This window comes from Anser brachyrhynchus, assembly GCF_964034855.1.
Source record: "Anser brachyrhynchus genome assembly, chromosome: 3".
NCBI classification, from domain to species: Eukaryota; Metazoa; Chordata; class Aves; order Anseriformes; family Anatidae; genus Anser; species Anser brachyrhynchus.
The window spans coordinates 98,019,120-98,037,986 of NC_137696.1; the positions used below are offsets into that span (position 1 = coordinate 98,019,120).

The 18,867-nt window shown below is 36.9% G+C and overlaps 1 protein-coding gene across 1 annotated transcript in view; it reads left to right on the forward strand.

Moving 5' to 3' along the window:
- EYS (eyes shut homolog) overlaps positions 1–18,867 on the forward strand; it is a 959,435-nt gene that overhangs the window by 578,767 nt on the left and 361,801 nt on the right. The window contains exons 32-33 of the mRNA XM_080584128.1: positions 1,031–1,155; positions 8,270–8,516. Coding sequence (XP_080440254.1) covers positions 1,031–1,155; positions 8,270–8,516 — 372 coding nt within the window. The remainder of the gene's footprint in view (positions 1–1,030; positions 1,156–8,269; positions 8,517–18,867) is intronic.

Consider the following 18,867-nt stretch of genomic DNA (forward strand, 5'->3'; position numbering starts at 1 on the left):
ATTAGAGAAATGACAAAGCTGTAATGGGTGTAATTGATATCGTGGCAGATGGTGTGGAGTTCTTCAATAGTTAGCCATATTTTACAAAACTCTGGGTTTGGATTTTTGAAGCAAATGGGCTGCAAATGGGTTTGACTTAGCCTCTGAAGACCAAGTTCAAGACAGGTTCAAATTACTGATTTAAACCCCAGGTTTTGGACTCTAATTTATGGATTTACTTAATTATAAAGTAGATTTTGTAAGAAATGCATATTACCAAAAGTGCCAGTAACCTGAGTGTTGAAGTATAAGAAGACAGTGTTCTTACGGTATTCGAAGACAAACCTGTATTTGCTGAGAAGTTCTCCTCCTCAGTGATCTGGTATGGTAATTTGAGTTTCTTTTTATTTTTTTCCTTTATTTTATTTTAGGTAAACATGACTATTGTTATCTGTCTAAACCTCTGCTTTTCATTCCCTGGTGTGACAATAATGCACAAATTTAACTGGATAAAGAGGTCAAAAATTAAGATAAACAATTCCATACTCTTTCAGTTTAAATTTTGGAAAATAATGTGGCTTTGGTTGCATTGTGCTGATCTGAAATGAGATTAGAGGTTTCAGGGAACATTTTACCCTTGACTATTCTTAGACACAAGAGATAACAATACAGATAATTCTGTAGGTGAAGGGCAACCTGTCAAGTCAGTTAATTCAATAAGGCAAGAATATATTCAGGTTTTACTCTTGTTTGCTTACTTAAATCTCTACAGATATAAAAGTCAGCAAATATTAATGTTCCCAAAAGATTTTTTGTAGGGTATAGTTATATAATCCATATAGTTCGGGTTCTGACTTTTTATTGTTAAACTTTCTTTTCTTCTTTGAGAAACTACAGTACAAAGACAGTTTGTATCTATTCCATATGACATAAATAGATGTGAGGATTGATTATAGTTACCTTTTTTGTTTGTTTGTTTTGTTTTTTTATTGATGTTCAATAAATGGATTTAATTTTAATGTGCTTTTATTTATTTGGTTTTTTTTGACAGGATGGGAAGGTCTGCATTGTGAGTTGGATGTTGATGAGTGCATATCCAACCCCTGCATACATGGCATCTGTGTTCAGAGAGACCCCGGTTTTGGTTATTCCTGTTTTTGCAAGCCAGGATTTGTGGTGAGATGCTGACATTCTTTCTTCTCCTTCTCTTAACCTGACTAATAATTGGTGCACGGAAAATACTATATGTAATCCCTTTCCTCTTTATCCTCACTCAGATAAAACATAGCCTTTCAGAAAAATACAATATTTTAGTAACTGTTCTTTGTTTATTTTGTTTGTTTTATTAATGGGAGTTCTACTATTCCAGAGAACTAGTTACCTAATATTCACAAAAAGTAAAAAAGCTGAGTATATAGAGCGGCTTTGTTAGTCATCAGAGTACGCAAATGTTTTTACATACGTACAAAGATAACTCACGTTTCAAACTGTTGCATACAGACAAATATTTTGAAAACAAGTCCCCTGAAACTAAATCAAACAATTACTTTGAATGCTTGACCATGTGGACTTCCGTCCTATGTTTTATTCTCTGTTTAACATAACAAAAAAATCCTTTGATGATGGCTGAATGCCAGTGACGTTATCTACCTAAGGTTGAAATTTCCATGCTGTCACCACCATTTTATGCCAGCTTTTTCTGCTGTTGGAAATGTGCATTTGGTATCTACAATTTGAGCTTGTGTTTTACCTTGTTGCACTTCAGGTTTAACTTACTAGTATCATTTAATAGTTTGGGGTTAGTAACAAGGAGAGTAAGGAGTATACAATCTTTTTTATTATTATTTTCTTGCTTTAGTCATTCTTATCTCTACAGCTCCAAACTTGAGATAGTTATTTGATTACTTTTTCTTTATAAATGATAACAATGATGCTCATTTTAATGTGCTCCATTTGTTTGATGTATTGAAGACTGTAAAGTAGAAGGAACAGATCGTTGTTAATAGGATCCAAATTTATCTTCATACATTCTCAGCAGTCGAGTCAAGAAAGAAAGGTGTAACTTTTCAGACTTTAGCAAGTTTCAGGGCTTCATTCCTCAGCAGAAGATTCTTACTTACCATCAATGAGGGAAAAAGTAACTATGAAATACAACAGAAAAGAATATTCTATAAAGTGAAGGAACTCCTGTCTATCTTCAGTTCTTATCAGGCGTCATACTTGTCTCTGTTGCATGCCTGTTCCCTTAAGGGCACCCACGGTGTAGCTGCATATCCCAGCACATGTTGTGGAGCATGAGTGTTGAGTGGGCTGCTCCACAAGGGAAGGCAGACCAGGAGCCAAGGATAGCAGCGAAGTAGGCAAGGGCTGTGACCTTAGAGACGAGCAGTACCTGAACAAGGGAAGCAGAGCAAGTCCAGTGATGGCAGTAACCATGTCCATCCAAAAAGTCCGGTGCTAACGGGCAAGTCCGTGATCACAAGAGAAGTCTGAGGTTTAGCCAGGATGTCAAGTCTGCAAGGCAAGATCAGGATCAGCCAAGTGCCAGGCTTGCTACAGCAGGCTTTAGCTTTATTGTAAGCTATAGCTTTAGTTTAGGCTCTGATAAAGTCTGATGGCAAGGGCCTGAGTTTAAATGCAGTTTCTGAGCTCAGGTATGAAGGTCAAAGATGAGTCATCTCACAAAAATCTTTCTCACAGTTTAGCTCTTTTCACAGCAGGCCAATCCAAGGTTTCACAGCTGCAACATACCAGAGCTGACCTTCAGCAAAGGAGCTAAACCCGTGGGTGTGTTGGAAAAGGGTGCAGGAGCAGACTGCAGAAAAATGATAGTCACAGGTTGATTAGGGCCTTGACAATAACATGTTCAGGTCTAAAATATCAGAACACTGTTGTGTTAATGCTTTTATCGGACATTACTAAGTCCTTCACTCATGCAAACATAAACATTCAGACTGGAACTTGCCATTCTAATCAAACTTCAGACCAAGTGCTTATCTGTAGTAGTAAATGAGGAAAGGGTTGCCTTCTTTGCCTTGTGTGTTACAAACTTGTGTGGAAGCCTTCATAGGTAACTGAAACTTCCATATTTTCTGGAATTTTACATCCACTTCCAGAACAAGAGGGTAGGAGTTCCCTGAGTCTATATCCGTATTTGCCACAATACAAAATCTGGAGAAAGGATTCAATGGAACCTTATAACAATAAGTCTTTCCTAGATCCCTAAGACCCATCATATCTGAACAAAGCAGGGGAAATGCATCCGTTTTTTTTTGTTTGTTTGTTTTTGTTTTTTTTGGTTTTTTTTGGTTAGGACTTACACCTGGTTAAACACCTGGACACTGGACAAACACCTAATTTAAATGAGAAGAAGTAGAATATCCCTGCAGCCTAGATTTAGGGAGAACCAGTTCCAGCAGCTCCTCTCATTGTTCCTCCCCTATTTGCTTTAAATGCAGAATCACCATTCTGGGATCACTAGCTCCTTTATTTATAAAAGTTATCCCCATAGAAATCCACGTGCAAAGGGTTGTATGGAGGCAGAGATTTTTTTCTAAATAAGGTAAACTTTTCTCAAACTCCTCTAAAAACTGATGTATAGAGGATAAAGACCAGTCTGAATGTCTGAATTTAATGCATATAATCTAAGTTTACAAACAGACTATCCAAAGAAGGAAGAGAGTAACCCATAAGAAGGAACAGACATATCTTGTAGGGTGGTTTTTGCAGAGTACAATGGACACAGTTGATACTTCGCCACACTCCACAGCAACTGCTATCATTTTTACCTCCAAAAGCAGGCTGGCATTGAAAACAAGGTCAGGTGATGATGAAGGATATATCAATTGAGGAACACAGTCTATTTATTTGGAAAATAATCATATCTTCATGTTAAAAAAACCTCCTTTTGTTCATTCAGTATTTAAACTCCTACACGAACAACTGTGATGGAGAAAATTATGGTACTTATTTCATATTTCTCACCAAAAGAAAATCTTCTGAATGCCAAATAAAACTATCAGAGAACAAGTATAAAATTTGTAGGAAGAAATTATTTTTTCACTCAGTGCAAAATTCACTGGTGTCAGTGTTTCACGATACTGCATTGACCAAAATTACAAGTAAGTCCAAAAATGGGCTAGAAGGAAGATAGCTCCATCATTATTTAATCTGAATATTACCCTGATCCTGATCTGAATATTACAGAGAGGAAATCTCTGAATTACTCATTGCCAGAAATTCGAATATTTAGGACATTGTCAAAGACAAACTCTGCTTGCTTTATTCCTGTGTTTTTCCCCAAGCATTCAAGATTAGCTCACTGATGATGGAGCTGGACAGATATTTGTTTTGACCCATGGAGGGCGTCTTTCCATTAGTACGTACCTTGGGCATTAACTTACAGTATGTCACAGAACAGGCTCTTAACGAATGAGAAAGCTGCAAACCTCTGAGGTAGCTGGAATTTAAGATGTCTTTGCTTTTATTCTGTTATCCACTATTCCATCTTCAGTCCAGATTCTACTGTGCTTTGGGAATTCCACAGTAGAGAAATAAAACTGGAAAAACAGAAAGATGTATAACATGTCTGTCATCAGTATGAAAAACAAGGACACCTAGGGTCTAAACGTCTCAAGATGATGGGTATTTTGTAAACCCCTGGTGGATTCTGGTTTCTAACAGTGAGTTAATGTGTGGTGGAAACAGTGGAATTCCCAGAGGAATGTTTTCAAGGAATACCAGCTAAAGTGTATGTTAGCATACACAAATCTTCTGTAGTGTATGTACGCAATGCTATCTGAAGCATGGATCATAAAGTAGGGATCATGAAGTTTCTCAGAAATGTTGAGAATAAAAGCATAGCTAGTGGTGTATGGCATAAATGTTTACTTTTTAAATTGAAAACATCTATAGAAGCATACCTACTTTTAAATACAAATCTGCAGTATCTGCCTTCATTGAAACTGTTAAAGCATTTAACTAAAGCATTTACAGTCACTTTCAAGGCTATCAAATTTATCTATGACTATTCAATGTACCCTTCATGCACAATGGAGGTTATCCACATCTGCTTTGTTTTCGCGAGTCATAAAATCATAATAAAATACATTAATAAGTAATAAAAATACACTAATTTGTCGCAACAAAAGTCAGAATGAAACATAAGTTTTATGGGATTAAGAAAAAATATTAGGCAGAAATCTTACTTACATAATAAACTGATCATTTGTGCTTTGTATGGAATTGGAAGTAAGCAAGGAAGAAACATTTTTTTTATCCTTGTATGGAAACCTATAAATCTATATATAGGATATGAATTGGCCTGCTGTTCCTTCATGTTTGAGAATACTAATACAGCAAGCGAGTTTATAGGATGCTATGAATTTACCAGTTAGCTCATCTGCTTGCCAAAATAAATTAAGTGCTTGATTGAAACAATCTTGGGTGTACCTAAATCATACCAAAACTTCCATTTAACCTTTTCCATTTCAAACACTGAATGATTTAAACTACTTGTAAAAACAGTTGAATTTCTATGTTCCCATTTCTGCCTTTTTCTCTTGTGTGTCCTATTTTTTTTTAATATCACGTACAATGTAGTAGAGTTGATAGAGATATCAGAAATATGTAAGTTGTTTCAAGTTCTGTGAAAAAAACAAACCAGATAGACAAGAGAAACTGTTTAACTATCTTGTTTTAAGGAAAGTGTGCAATGAGCACATACTTATTGAACACTACTTGTTTTTTCTTACATATGCCCCAGTTCCAGGAGAAGCTTGAGTTGGAACTCAACTCTCTTAGATTTTAAACACAAGATACACACTTTATAGGATATCAGGCTTCAGTAGCATGTAGTATTCAAAGAACACGTTTCTTGAATGCATCAATGTGGCTTGCACTGAGAATGTAATTTCTGAGGCTAACGTAGTAATTATTCAACATCATTAAAACATTTGTGATACCAGTTAAATAGTTTTCACAATATTTTCCTTGGTGATACAAGTATTATATTAATGTTTCACCACTTCCCTCTCTATTCTAGGAGGGATTCCATATTTTGGGTGCAAACGAAGCCATAGAAATATAAAATATAAAGAATATAAATACAAATAGAAATATAAAATATAAAGAAGGCGTGTGTTGAAAGAGTAAACGATCTTTATTATTCGTGGTCTAAATAATGTTTCAGACTTTTCTGGGTTTAGCAGATAGGTTGAATACAATTTGAAATGCAGATGCCTAAATTCAAGTATCTGCACTTGGTACCTGTACTTACATTATACTAAATGAAGTCCTAGTTGATACGGTCAATGGAGCACAAAGGGTTGTTTGGCTGTCCAGACACTTGAAGCCTAAATATGAATGCCCATGCCATTTTGGGTTTTCCCTGGCTTCCCACTACCACACAGAAGACAGGTTTTCTGTATTTTAAGTACAGGTTTTCTGTATTTTTTGGGTTAGATCTGCCAACACCATCTAGCTTTCTCATGAGAGCATCCCAACACATGGCTTCCAAATCCAGTTCTGTGTCTACATTAAGATATTGATTAGCTTCTGGAACTTTCTTGACTTAAAGAGTGATCTAGTTGCCTAGCCATAAGCATCTAATACTACTTCAGACAGTCTAGAATATCCAGTATATCTTCATAAGGCAGTCAGATTAACATATGGCCTGTGAGAAACCTGTAACTCTTGGATTGTCAGCTGGGACTCTGACGAGGTACTCATCAATTACAAAAATGATACTAGGCACCCACATTTAAGCAGTTAACTTCCTCAGAATCTGCGTTGACTCTAAAGGGAGTTTAGACTCCTAGCATGACTGCAGTCACTATATGACACCCACATTTGAATGTCCGTTTTAAAACAAGTCCCAAACTTTTTGTCTAGGCTGCTAAATTAAGAAACAGAGAGCATTTCCAGACACCAAAGCTCACTGAATGATTTATATTGCTTGATGTACCTGTGTAGATGTGAATGAACTTGTTAGATCTGATCTGGTGTGGTTTTGACATGTACCACCTAATACTTCCACAAAGAACTCCAACTCGTCTCTGATACATATTTCTTATTATTATCAGATGACCTAGAAGACATTCAAAGTTTCAAAGAAGACATTCATGTTTCAACAACTTAGATTCAAAATTGTTAATGAAAGCTAGTTGTTCATTTTCAAGCCCTTACAAGGCTTGAAAATATGGCTGGCCCCAAGTCCCTCTCTGTCAACAGTTGTTTAAAGCAGCAGATACGAGGCAGAAAAAGAGCTAAAACTGTGGTTTCATTATGTAGCCTGGAAATCATGATGGTAAAATCGTGGCCAAGCCCATTCAAAAACCCCATAGATTATTAGAAAACCATGTAGGATTACGTGTCAGATTATACATGGAAAGAGTTTTCTGTCTTTCAGAGATGACCCTGCATATTTTAAATGGCTATCGAAATGCGTAAGATCTCTCTAAGTTAGCTAAGTTAGCTCCCTCTCTTCACACAGCCCATTAGTTCATTACAACAGAAGTGAAAATAAAATGAACTCAGGCCTGGCTTCAGCTTATATTTATTTCACACTTCAAGAATGCATTTAATTCACATAATTATTGCTGTAAAAGAAATGCCTTATTTCTTCCCTTTATTACAGACCACTGATTATGAACATTCTTAATTTATTAGTAGAAAGGATATTTCAGACTTCTCATGAATTGTTAGTCTCGATAAAAATAAAGAGTGAGTGCCAGCTCCAATTTGAGACTGCCGCTGCACATTTCTAAAAGTAACATGCAAACCTAATGTGTTGAGATGGTGCTATGTGAAGATTCGGTAACAATAGGCAACAAATAATTAACAGTGGTGTACGAAAAGAAAATAGAAATTTAACTTGACAATAAGAGCAATCTGTAGGTTTTCAGACAGCTAAGTCCTCTGTATGGTTTTCTGTATAACTACGTACAAACTTATTATCTAGAGGTTTTGCCATAATATGAAAATGATTATTTTACTTAATGACAATACTGTCTTTGATACTTTGCAACTACAAATTTATGGGGAAATTATTGATAAATTGTAATACTAAGTGGGAATCAAAATATCATTTAGTTGAAATTAAAAAAAATACAACTATACTTTTATATTACTTGATCGATATTTTCCAGATTATTAGATTTTCTTTGGAAGTGTGGACAGTTTAATATAAGAAAACAACATTTTAGAATAAATAGAAAACAATAATTTGAACTAACATGACTATGAAATGCAAATTGCCTTCAAAAATGGCTTTTTAAAAATTTACTTTCAGGGACGAAGCTGTGAGCTTAATTACAATGATTGCCTAATACAATCCTGCTCCACTGGGTTTCTTTGCGTTGATGGAATAAACAATATCACCTGTTTACCTACTATCCCCCAAAGCAAGAAAACTGAAATGGCTGAAGTGTTTCCTACTGAGATTTTAGATAATGACCGTCCAACAGCCCTAGCTGTGTCTGTGGAACTTTCGTCTAAACATGCTACCCCTGATTTTCATTCAGAAGAGATGTCCCAAGGTAAGAAGAATAAGCTTCTGAGTCGTATATTTATCAAACTTCTTTCCTTACTAGTGCTTTCTCAATGGTTGGAATATTCGAAGTGTATTAATTTTCATCTTCGTGTTGTTTTCCACTTCTATATTACCTTCTGTTCTTGTAATTTAATCCACCATCCTTTCATAATTACATGTTTAAACATAACTGGAAAATTACTCTTTTCTCTCAAGAATATTTTTCCCCAGTATCTTTCACATCCAGCAAGGAAAACTGCTCTTAGCTTGGTTTTCAGTTTGCTTTGCAAGAGTGTAAAATCTCATGTGTGTCATACCGTGTTCAGCTCTGTCTGTCCCTAATGACAATCTGTCCTTCTTCCTTTCAAAATAATTTGCCTTACTCCTTGGGGACTTTGGTTTTCCTTTCCAAGTTCACATCTTTTCTGAGTGCTTCCTCTTCTGTGCATCCAGATGTTTTTCACTAGAAATGTCTGAAACTAGTCTCTCAACACATCTGCCATTCTGACTGGTTTTAGTAATTTTTGGGGGGAACCCCAAAAATTCTTTGTATTCTTTCTTTTTAAATATCTCAGGGCTACAGTAATAGAAGTGCAACAGGTTATTTTGAAGGTTGTATCTTCATTGTCACCTGTTCATTTAACTAAAGCTAGTATTATACGTGTAGCATGTGTGTAAGACTGTCTTTACAGTTAGATTCAGAATTTTTGCCTAACTAGTCTTTCAGAGTATTTACTTGTTTAATAAATCAGCCAAGACCTGTTTTTATTTGGGCGAGTTTTAATAAACATTTGATTTGTGTACAGACTAGTATTTTAGGAATATACCTACAGTGTTTTGGCTTTTGTTGTGCTTTTTTTTTGGTGGTTTTTTTTTTTTTTTTGGTTGGCTGTCTTCTTAATAGGTAATATTCCTTCTTGATGTAGGTAATGAGACTGAAAGAAATGCAGTTATTAATGCAGTTACATCCGTACCTCTTCCAAAATACCATGTCAGCTAGTTTGCTGATGTTCTCAATGGATAAGATATGTAATTCATTCATTTTATATTGATTCACAGCAGCAGTTGGATTTAGAAAATTTAATACTTCTGTTCTGAGCACTGCCATTTGTTCTGGTGCTGGCCCTCATGCAGAATATGAATAATGGGAGGATTTGCATTTACTCAGCTCTTGAGGTCACTAAAACCACTTCTATGCTTGTATTAAAAATATGATTTTATATGCCTTTATTAAAAATACGATTTTCTATGCTTTTATTAAAAATGTTTTTTTTTTTCTGTGCTTTTATTAAAAATATGATTTAAAGAGTTGTATTTGCTATATAATATCTTGGTAAGACTGAATAATGTTTTGGTGGTCATGTAATTTGCTGCAGACTTCAGTCCAGAGCTAGAGTTGCTCCTTTTTTTTTTTCTTTCCTTAACATTTTTATCATTAAAGGCCTTAAAAAGGCGTATATTTTCAGCAGAGGGATGCTTCTGACCACTAATTTGGCAAAAGAGGGCCCCCCCCAAGAGGGCCAGTGGGATCCTGGCGTGCATTAAAAGGAGCGTGGCCAGCAGGTCAAGGGAGGTGATCCTCCCCCTCTACTCCGCCCTGGTCAGGCCTCACCTGGAGTACTGTGTCCAGTTCTGGGCTCCCCGGTACAAAAAAGACAGGGAACTCCTGGAAAGAGTCCAGCGGAGGGCCACAAATATGATGCGGGGCCTGGAGCATCTTCCCTATGAGGAAAGGCTGCGAGACCTGGGTCTGTTCAGCCTGGAGAGGAGAAGACTGAGAGGGAATCTTATCAATGTGCATAAATACCTGAGGTGTGGGAGACAGAGGGATTTGGCCAACCTCTTCTCAGTGGTTTGTGGGGACAGGACAAGGGGCAATGGCCACAAGACAGAGCACAGGAAGTTCCGCACCAACATGAGAAAGAACTTCTTCATGGTGAGGGTGACGGAGCACTGGAACAGGCTGCCTAGGGAGGTTGTGGAGTCTCCCTCTCTGGAGATATTCAAGGCCCGTCTGGATGCCTACCTGTGCAGCTTGCTCTAAGGAGCCTGCTTTGGCAGGGGGGTTGGATCCGATGATCTCTCGAGGTCCCTTCCAACCCCTTCGATTCTGTGATTCTGTGAAAACTGAGCTATCGACTAGGAGGACTCACTACCACTGGAGAGTCTTCAAGTGTTTAGGATAGCAACCTTAGAAGATGTTCCTTCTTCACACTTTCTTAGTTCTGTTGTTCAGGTCTCAGTAAAAATAAAGACTGGTATTGCAGTAGTACATGGCTACTGATACTTCCACAGATTAAAGACCAGTACTTCCTTCCCAGCATAGTTATGATACAATCTCATTTATCTGTAGTTAATAACACTTTCTGTTTTCCCTACACAAGCCTCATCATTAGAGCAGCACCAGACTCTTGTTCTATCTGCCGTAGACGTGAGTTCGGTAATTAGGAGCATACCAGGGGCTGAAATAGAATTAAATAGTGAGTCATTGCTCTCCCATGGTTTACAGTTTACAACTGCTTCTGTAAGTGAAGCTTCAGTTCTCTCTAGGTTGCCTCAAAAGGGTTCTGAAGAACTGTCAGAAGTCTTTGCAGGTTCAGAAGAGCAGTGGAGATTACCAGGTCCTTCAAAAATTTTCGATTCCCCTACTACGATATTTATTTATAAACACATACCTCTTCTTATTTCATTGGTTATTTATGAAACTCAAATGCAAACATCTCTTCCTAGTGAATATCTGCTATTACTTTTTCATCCATCAACCAGAGACTTGCAAACATTAAACCACAGTCTGCTGATTCTTTAAGTGAATTAAGCCAGATATGTGCAACATGTTCCATGACTAGAATAAAACCCTCTGATGTATTCCCAGACCAAGTTCTGCACAGCAAACAGTCTCCATTTTATGAGACATTTTGGATGAATTCAGCAATATTAAACAGCTGCTATGCACTTGTGGGAGCTACTGCTACTACTTCTGGGTATTCATTTTCTTCATCTAGCAAAATGGCATAATCAGTGGAGTTCACAGAACTGTCATCCTTGAATCCCACTACAGAAAATACAGACACCAATAGGACTGTCTATGCTGTCTCTGTGTTTACAAGAATCACATACTCATTTTCCATATTCCAGTTCATACAGTCTATTTTTCTTTCCCAGTCCATCTCTTTAGAATCAACATTTTCAGCACTTAACATCCTTTAAAAAGATAAAAATCAACTTGACAAAAAGATTAACTACTATCAAGCAGCTGACAACAGAGGAAATTTAACAATTACTGAGGTCAAAACTCCATGATCCAGTTATGGAGAGCTGTTCCTTGTTAAGTCTTTCTTAGAGGCACAGCCGAGTAGTGTATTTCAAGAACTAATTTTAACCCGCATAATAAATAGTAGTTCTGAGTTCAAAACAAATCTAATGATAAAATCAGGAGATTCTAAAAATATTTTCAAAAACAAACTAGCAAGTGCTCTTGATTTGTATCTTCTGATTGTAGAAGCTTTATTTATAGACTTACTTGCTGAATACTCTGGAAAGTTCTCATTACTGAAATCTTGTACAAATGAGTTATCTTGCTCAGTTTTACCTGCACAAACCCAATCTGCAAACATAACTTCATAAAATGTTGGTGACGAAGCATTTATCTTCTCACACCAGTTATCCTGCTTTCAGTTCTCCCTTACAAGATGTTAGCAACACCACTGGAACACATGGGCTGAGCAGACGCTGCTGCTTTACATGCTAAGGAACTTCTCGTGAACGTTAAAACTCCTTCACCCAGACTTCACCGCAGTGGGTTCCACTTCTGGCCTTTATCACCTGATGTTATCTCTTCAGTTTCTCATTTCTGTTCAGACAACTTTTTGAGGTGGTGGGGTGTTTTTAACAAAGATAAAAGCATCCGTCAGGGTTGCCAGATGCTTGAAAGGGATTTATTTTAATCAGACAGCAGCTTGTTCAATGGATATCACACCTGCTACTGTACCTGGCACAGATGGTTGTTCTTCATGCTCTGCCATATACACTGCTAGATCAATATAGAATCAGGCTGGAGGCTGCTGTAATGCTGGCAGGCAATCAGCAACTAAACAGTTTCACTTCACTACAGTAAACTTTTCAGAATTTGGGGTGTAATTTTCATTAGACTTGCATATAAATTCAGGAGGTGTCTCTCTGGTTACAGTATATGGGTATTATTATTAACATGTTTAATTTTAGAGGAAAAAACTTTTTTTTTTTCTTCAAAGAATCTATTTTTTTTAATATGATGTAATTAAATTGCCACATCTGATTCCAAAAGGGGAGACAGATGATGGCTATGTTTTTTGAAGATGGATAGTACTTTTGTAAGAACATTACAACTCATTCAGAAAGAACAGGAATTAAAAGATCAAACAAAGTCTTGTGAATCCTAGAATTAAATATTAGGGAATGTTGATTGGTTTTGACTATGTTTTATATTGTACTTCTGTAAAACTACATGCTACAAAACAAATACATGCCAACGAGAAGTTTTTGACTTCTCATTTCTTTAATTTCAGTATTTGCTTTATGGTTTATTTAGGAAGAAAAAAGTGGTTTGTATCATTGATTTCAATCCCATCAAAAAAATAAAAAGAATTCTTGATTATGAATGTAGAAAGAGGTGCCAAAAGAACAGTTCTTTTCCCTACGAGTGCTTGCCTGGGCAGATTTAATTCTCAGTGTGCATACATAAGTAAACATCAAATTCTTTTTTTTTCCCCTTTCTTGTATGATACCCTCAGAGTGAAGTAATTTGTATGGATTAAGCCATGCAATTCCCAGTTGTTTCTTTCAATTCCTCTGACTTGTTTGGCACCAAGTGAACTCTTCGGGGCCCATATTAATACTACTTATTTGCTTGTATAACGTCAAGGCACATAAAAGTTGCCAGGATCATAAAATTGCATACCTTGAGTTGACCATCCACTTCCTCTTTGAAAAACATCAGGAGGCCCAAATACACCAAAAATTACAGAAACATGCTTTCCTTTCACCATGCCTGTAACAACAAAAGAGATATTTTTCTTCTAGACCTTCCTCTTACAGAGACTGCATGAGAAAGCAGAAAGGGGCTTTAGAGGTCACTTCCCAAGTGGAATACTGCTTGGGAATTACAGGAGGCTGGTATCACTTGCCATAATTCCAGTATCCACGTGTTCGAAAGACACAAACAGATAAGTTCTGAAGTATGTGGAAGTGGTCCTTAAAAGGCAGTGTCTTCCATCTTATTTTGCATGGCTGGATTCCCCCCCCCCCCCCCTTTTTTTTTTTCCTCCAGTGGAAGTAGCAGATAAGGAAAAAAAAAAAAATATGAAGCCAGTGTAAAATGCTCATGGATGAAGAAGATCCTTGTTAATACCTTAATACCTTACTGGAGTGTCCCTGGTAGAAGAAATGTTTTAAGCTGTTAAACCTGCTGTACACTTCTGTGCTTACTAGACTTCATGTATTTATTAATAAGCCCATATTACTAAAACTTGGGGAATAAAAGACTGATGATTCACCATAACTTGCATTCTGGCGAAGATGGGTACCAAGTACTTTTTATGTTTTAGTATTGTCATTCTCATCTGACAGTGATTTCATACACCACAGCAAGTTCTAAGAGAGCTTAAAGTAGCAGGTGCCTCTAGAAAAGGGCTGTGACATTTGTGATCTGTTTGGCAGAAAACATATCCTTTGCTCTGATCTCCAGGTATGCATTTCAACTACCAGACCATTGTTTGTGGAAAATAATGCTTTGAAAAAAAAAAAAATTGTTCTGAGAATAATCTGTGTTCATAGGGAAAACAACAACAACAACAAACTCTTACGGGATTCAAGGAAATGATCAAAGTTCTTTATCACAGAGAAGTTTCTGTTAACACTCTTCAAAGTTCTGTATGCATGCTTAATATCCCTATGCAAAATATGACCACATTCATACTGATGTGAATACTGTCTTGATCACAACTGTACTAGCAGGAAAGCTTCCATCTGAGTTTTGAAAGCTCTTCAACACAAAAATATTCAAAGTTTTCTTCACAGGTTGTTTCCATAGGTGTGGCTTGAACACTCAGACCCTATGAAGAAAAGATGTCAGTCCTGGAATCTTTGCAGTTGTGGATTCCTATGCAGTTACTGTAGTTCACTATACAATGCTGCTGTTAATGCAGACACCAGGGAACTGACCACATTTCCAGAGCAGCTGACCCAGTCCATCTAATCCAGCATATATCTTCCCTTGAGCAACAGTTTTCATACCGTACATTTAGGGGAAAAAAAAATGAAGCAGTGTTTTGGAAGCTAGACTACATATCCCATTGTTTAACCCTCAAAACATGCAATAAATTACAGGAGTCACAAGAAATATGTTACCCATTTATCCACTGTCTTTCTGTAGGACTGATGGAGGCTTCTGATTATTTGCTCTTCACAATATAAAATTTATAGAAATCATTTTAGATTCTGTTTCTTGTATAAGGACAATTCAGTACTGCAGAAGAATTCAACTTATTTAACATCAAGATCGTCCAAAGCTATTACAGGGCCTACACCTTGAGCTCTAAAGCAATATAGTTTTCCATGATTCTCCTGTGTTCAAAAGTGATTGATCTATATATTTATTTAGCAGCCAAGTATGGTTATGACCATAGCACTCTGTGAAATTATTCTTTTCTTACATGGACGGAACAACGTCTACGTGCTTGCTAGAATAGCCCTCTCAACATTTCTACCTGTAAACATTGACAGCAAATGCTTTCTATCACAAATGGCAGTTACATGTATGAATCCTTGAGACCTCATTTTCACATAAACATGCTATATCTCCTTGACATGCAGAATGCGCTAGACCTTTTCCAGAAATCTTAAATCCAAAGATAATACACATGGAAAAGTATGTATCTGTACACCTAGGTATCTCTATGTATTGTGTTATACAAAGGCTTAAAATATATATCCGCAGATACACATTCACAAAAATATTTTAGGACTTTGTATAATGCAGTACAACATCAGTAGATGGCAAAACACTTCAAAAAGTTGACCAGTACTATTATTACTACTTCAAAGCTGACAAAAAATGAAACACAATGAAATAATAATAATAAAATACTAAAAATACTGAGTATTCTGTCTGTGACAGAACTGAAAACTCAGTTGTGATCTCTTAGCCCATGCTGAGTATTCCAACAAATGCGTAGTTACGCTGTTCTAACAGAGAAGAGAATCCTTAATTGTCCTTGTCTACAGTGTACTCATTCCACAGTCCATCTTTTAGACTTTGGGATTCATTTCAGGAAACAGTTCTTAAATACTTACTACTAGTTGGTATAAATGGCATCTTTCAGAGTACGGTTGTTCATCAGTATTCGTATTTGACAAAGACCGAAAGAATTGTCAATTGAAGTCCAAGTGAGGCTGAAGTGGTCACCACAGAACAAAATTCGTACATACATTTGTATATAACAAAGTTTATGTGACTTGAAAATTCGATGGTGGCAAGGTACACCTGATTTTAATTGGAAGATACACTTTGTTACACACTATATAAAACACACTATTTACTGGTCAAAGACACTAAATGAAAGCCATTACTCTCTATACTACACAGAGACTACATAAGGAACTGTGTTATGTGACATTACGTCAAAGAAAACCTCCCATTGAGTCACAAGGGTCAGAGTGGACCTTTTGCTTTCTAAACTCTTTGAGTGGAAGAGGTAAGGAGCCTTGGTGCGGCTGAATCTGCTCGTAGTCCCAGGCTTGGTCAGCAGTTTATGTCTAAAGGATCATATGCATTATGTGAATCCTTAATGCTGCTTAGCTGAGATTATAAGGCGTGATCACAAAGCACCATTCCAGCATGCTGTCACTCTCCTGATCCCCTTACTGACTACCTGTGGTGACAAGGCTCCTCGCACTGCGCAAGTTGCCTGGGCCATCCCTGCCCACGGGGAGGTCCTGGCGTGCCACCCGCAGCCGTGTCAGGAGAGCCCAAAGGGCTCAGGCTGCTCGCTATTTACGGGGTAAGGTGAACGACCTATGGGCACGTTTGCATACTGATGTTAGTTTCTCCCAAATTTGGCTCAAGTTGCACTTTCTTCCCGATTTGGCCGGCACTGGGGTTGGGAGTGGGGTGGGGGTGCCTTGCTCAAACAGCCCTTGGCTGTGCGTCCTCTGTCTCCTCTGCATCCAGGATACAGCTGGCACGGCCGGGCGTACCCATCACGGCTGCCCGCAATGGTTAGCTGCTTAGGCCCCATGCTCTGCTTAACCAGGGGGTGAGGGGGGGTACACTGTCACAGTATAAAGCCACATGTGCAAGTTATATATATATTGTGTAAACACATACCCTATTGTACGTAAAGTATAAAATACTCTCACAAATACACTGAGACGTCTGTACACATACACATTCTGTACCCCTGATATAGACAGATATGTTCTGTACTACCCATATGAACTGTATGTAGTTTAGTCACATTAAAAATTATTTTGTTCCTTTTGAAAATACTGGCTTTTACCTCACGTCATTGAATAGTTCATTCACAGATAAATAATTCTTAATATTCATCTCACTAATGTGCTATATCTGTAAAGTAAGCAATGCTTCTGTTCTCTAAACATCGTGTAGATATTAAAAACAAGTAAACTTTCAATATTTGTCAGTCATACTTTCAAGTCTGTTAGACTAGGTTGTCATAACTTAAGTCATAACTTTAGGTATTGAATCATACATAATATTAAAAATGTTGACGCTATATCTGAAGAGCGTACAGCTGGTGTTGATCAGGTGATGGGATATTTGAGCCTTCATAGAAAGTGAGGTTAAAGAACGTCTACTACTGTAATAATTTAGTTTCTGACTATGTAGAAGTCCTTCACGTTTTCATTCATTTTACTATGTACTCTGAATAAGATGAAAATAAGCTCAATTAAGCCAGTCTGTTAAGTTAGGTCACCTCACTATCATTTCAGAAATATTTTACCTCAATTTTTTCACTTTTTATACTCTGTCATCAACAGACGTGAATATAAAACTTAGAGAAACGTAGCAGAATCATGCAGACATCAGGTAACATTTTTGCTAATGATCTTTAAAACTACCACGAGAAACTAATTCATATGATAGTGTTATCTGATAGTAAAGTATACTGACTATTTTCCTTGAAAATTAACAAGCAGGCTTTTCAAGGAGATCGTATTATTTATGGATACATCTATAGTGGCAGTCTTTTTGCTGAAGACAGTGACTCACAGCAGTACAAAATACTTTGTACAAATGACAAAATAAATTTTTCAGTCATGACTCTGTATATCTCCCAAACATGTAATTAAGTTTAGTTTAAAAATAAAAATAAAAATGATGGTGGTAATTTGGATAGGATATTGTTGTCCCAACAACAACAAAAGATGGTTATAAATGCCAGAGTTTTACCTGTGATGGGTGAAATTTCCCTTATAGGTCGACCAAGCCTGACAACTGTGTTTTGCCTTTTAATTGTCAAAAAATGTTGCAGTAATATTTAAAAATTGTCTTGACTTTCTATTGTCCTTCTACATAGAGGTTCCTTTTTGCCTGTTATTCCTAGGTCTGTGTTAGTTTGCAGAGGAGAACATTGTGATACTGGGAAAAAAGCTCTTGGCATACACGCCAATGACAGCAGATTTCGAGTGCCAGGAATACAGAAGCCACCTTGAGAACCGTGTCAATGATAGTCAGCAGCTCCTGTCACTCAGAGTTTCAAAGTCAGTGGGATCTAGGAGCAGATCTATGGCCTGGAACTGATAGACTGGTTTGTTTTTCACAGTAACTCACAATTCTATGGTAAGGTTCCTGCTGTACTTATGTAGGTTCAGGTTGCAGATTTTTGGACCAACAGCTATAAAGCATTTGTGCTAACATTCATGAGCACAGTCAAGAATATAGGCAAGAGTGCTATTCTGATATCTTAAAATTTCACTTGCGCTGTGAGTTCTGAGAGCCTAAAAAGACTATGTTTAATTTTCTTTACTGAACAGCAAATAAAAGATATGAGGAGTTGCATGCAGCTGGCGTTTTGCATATAAATTTTAGAGCAGTTAGTATAGTTACTGAATTTCCTTATGCTTTGCTTTTAGCCCATATGTTGAATATATTCAAAATAAATCATAATAATCATTTTCTGTAGTTTAAAATGATATCAAAAGTTTTAGAGTGAAGAGACCCTAAGAACTTCTCTAAGTCTACTAAGTTTAGTAAGAATTTCTCTCATTATATGAACAACCTATTAGTTTGTGTAATATGAGGTGCATCCCAAATGCTGAGGTTGCTCTTCAAAGATACTGTTACATGCCCTGGAGATAAG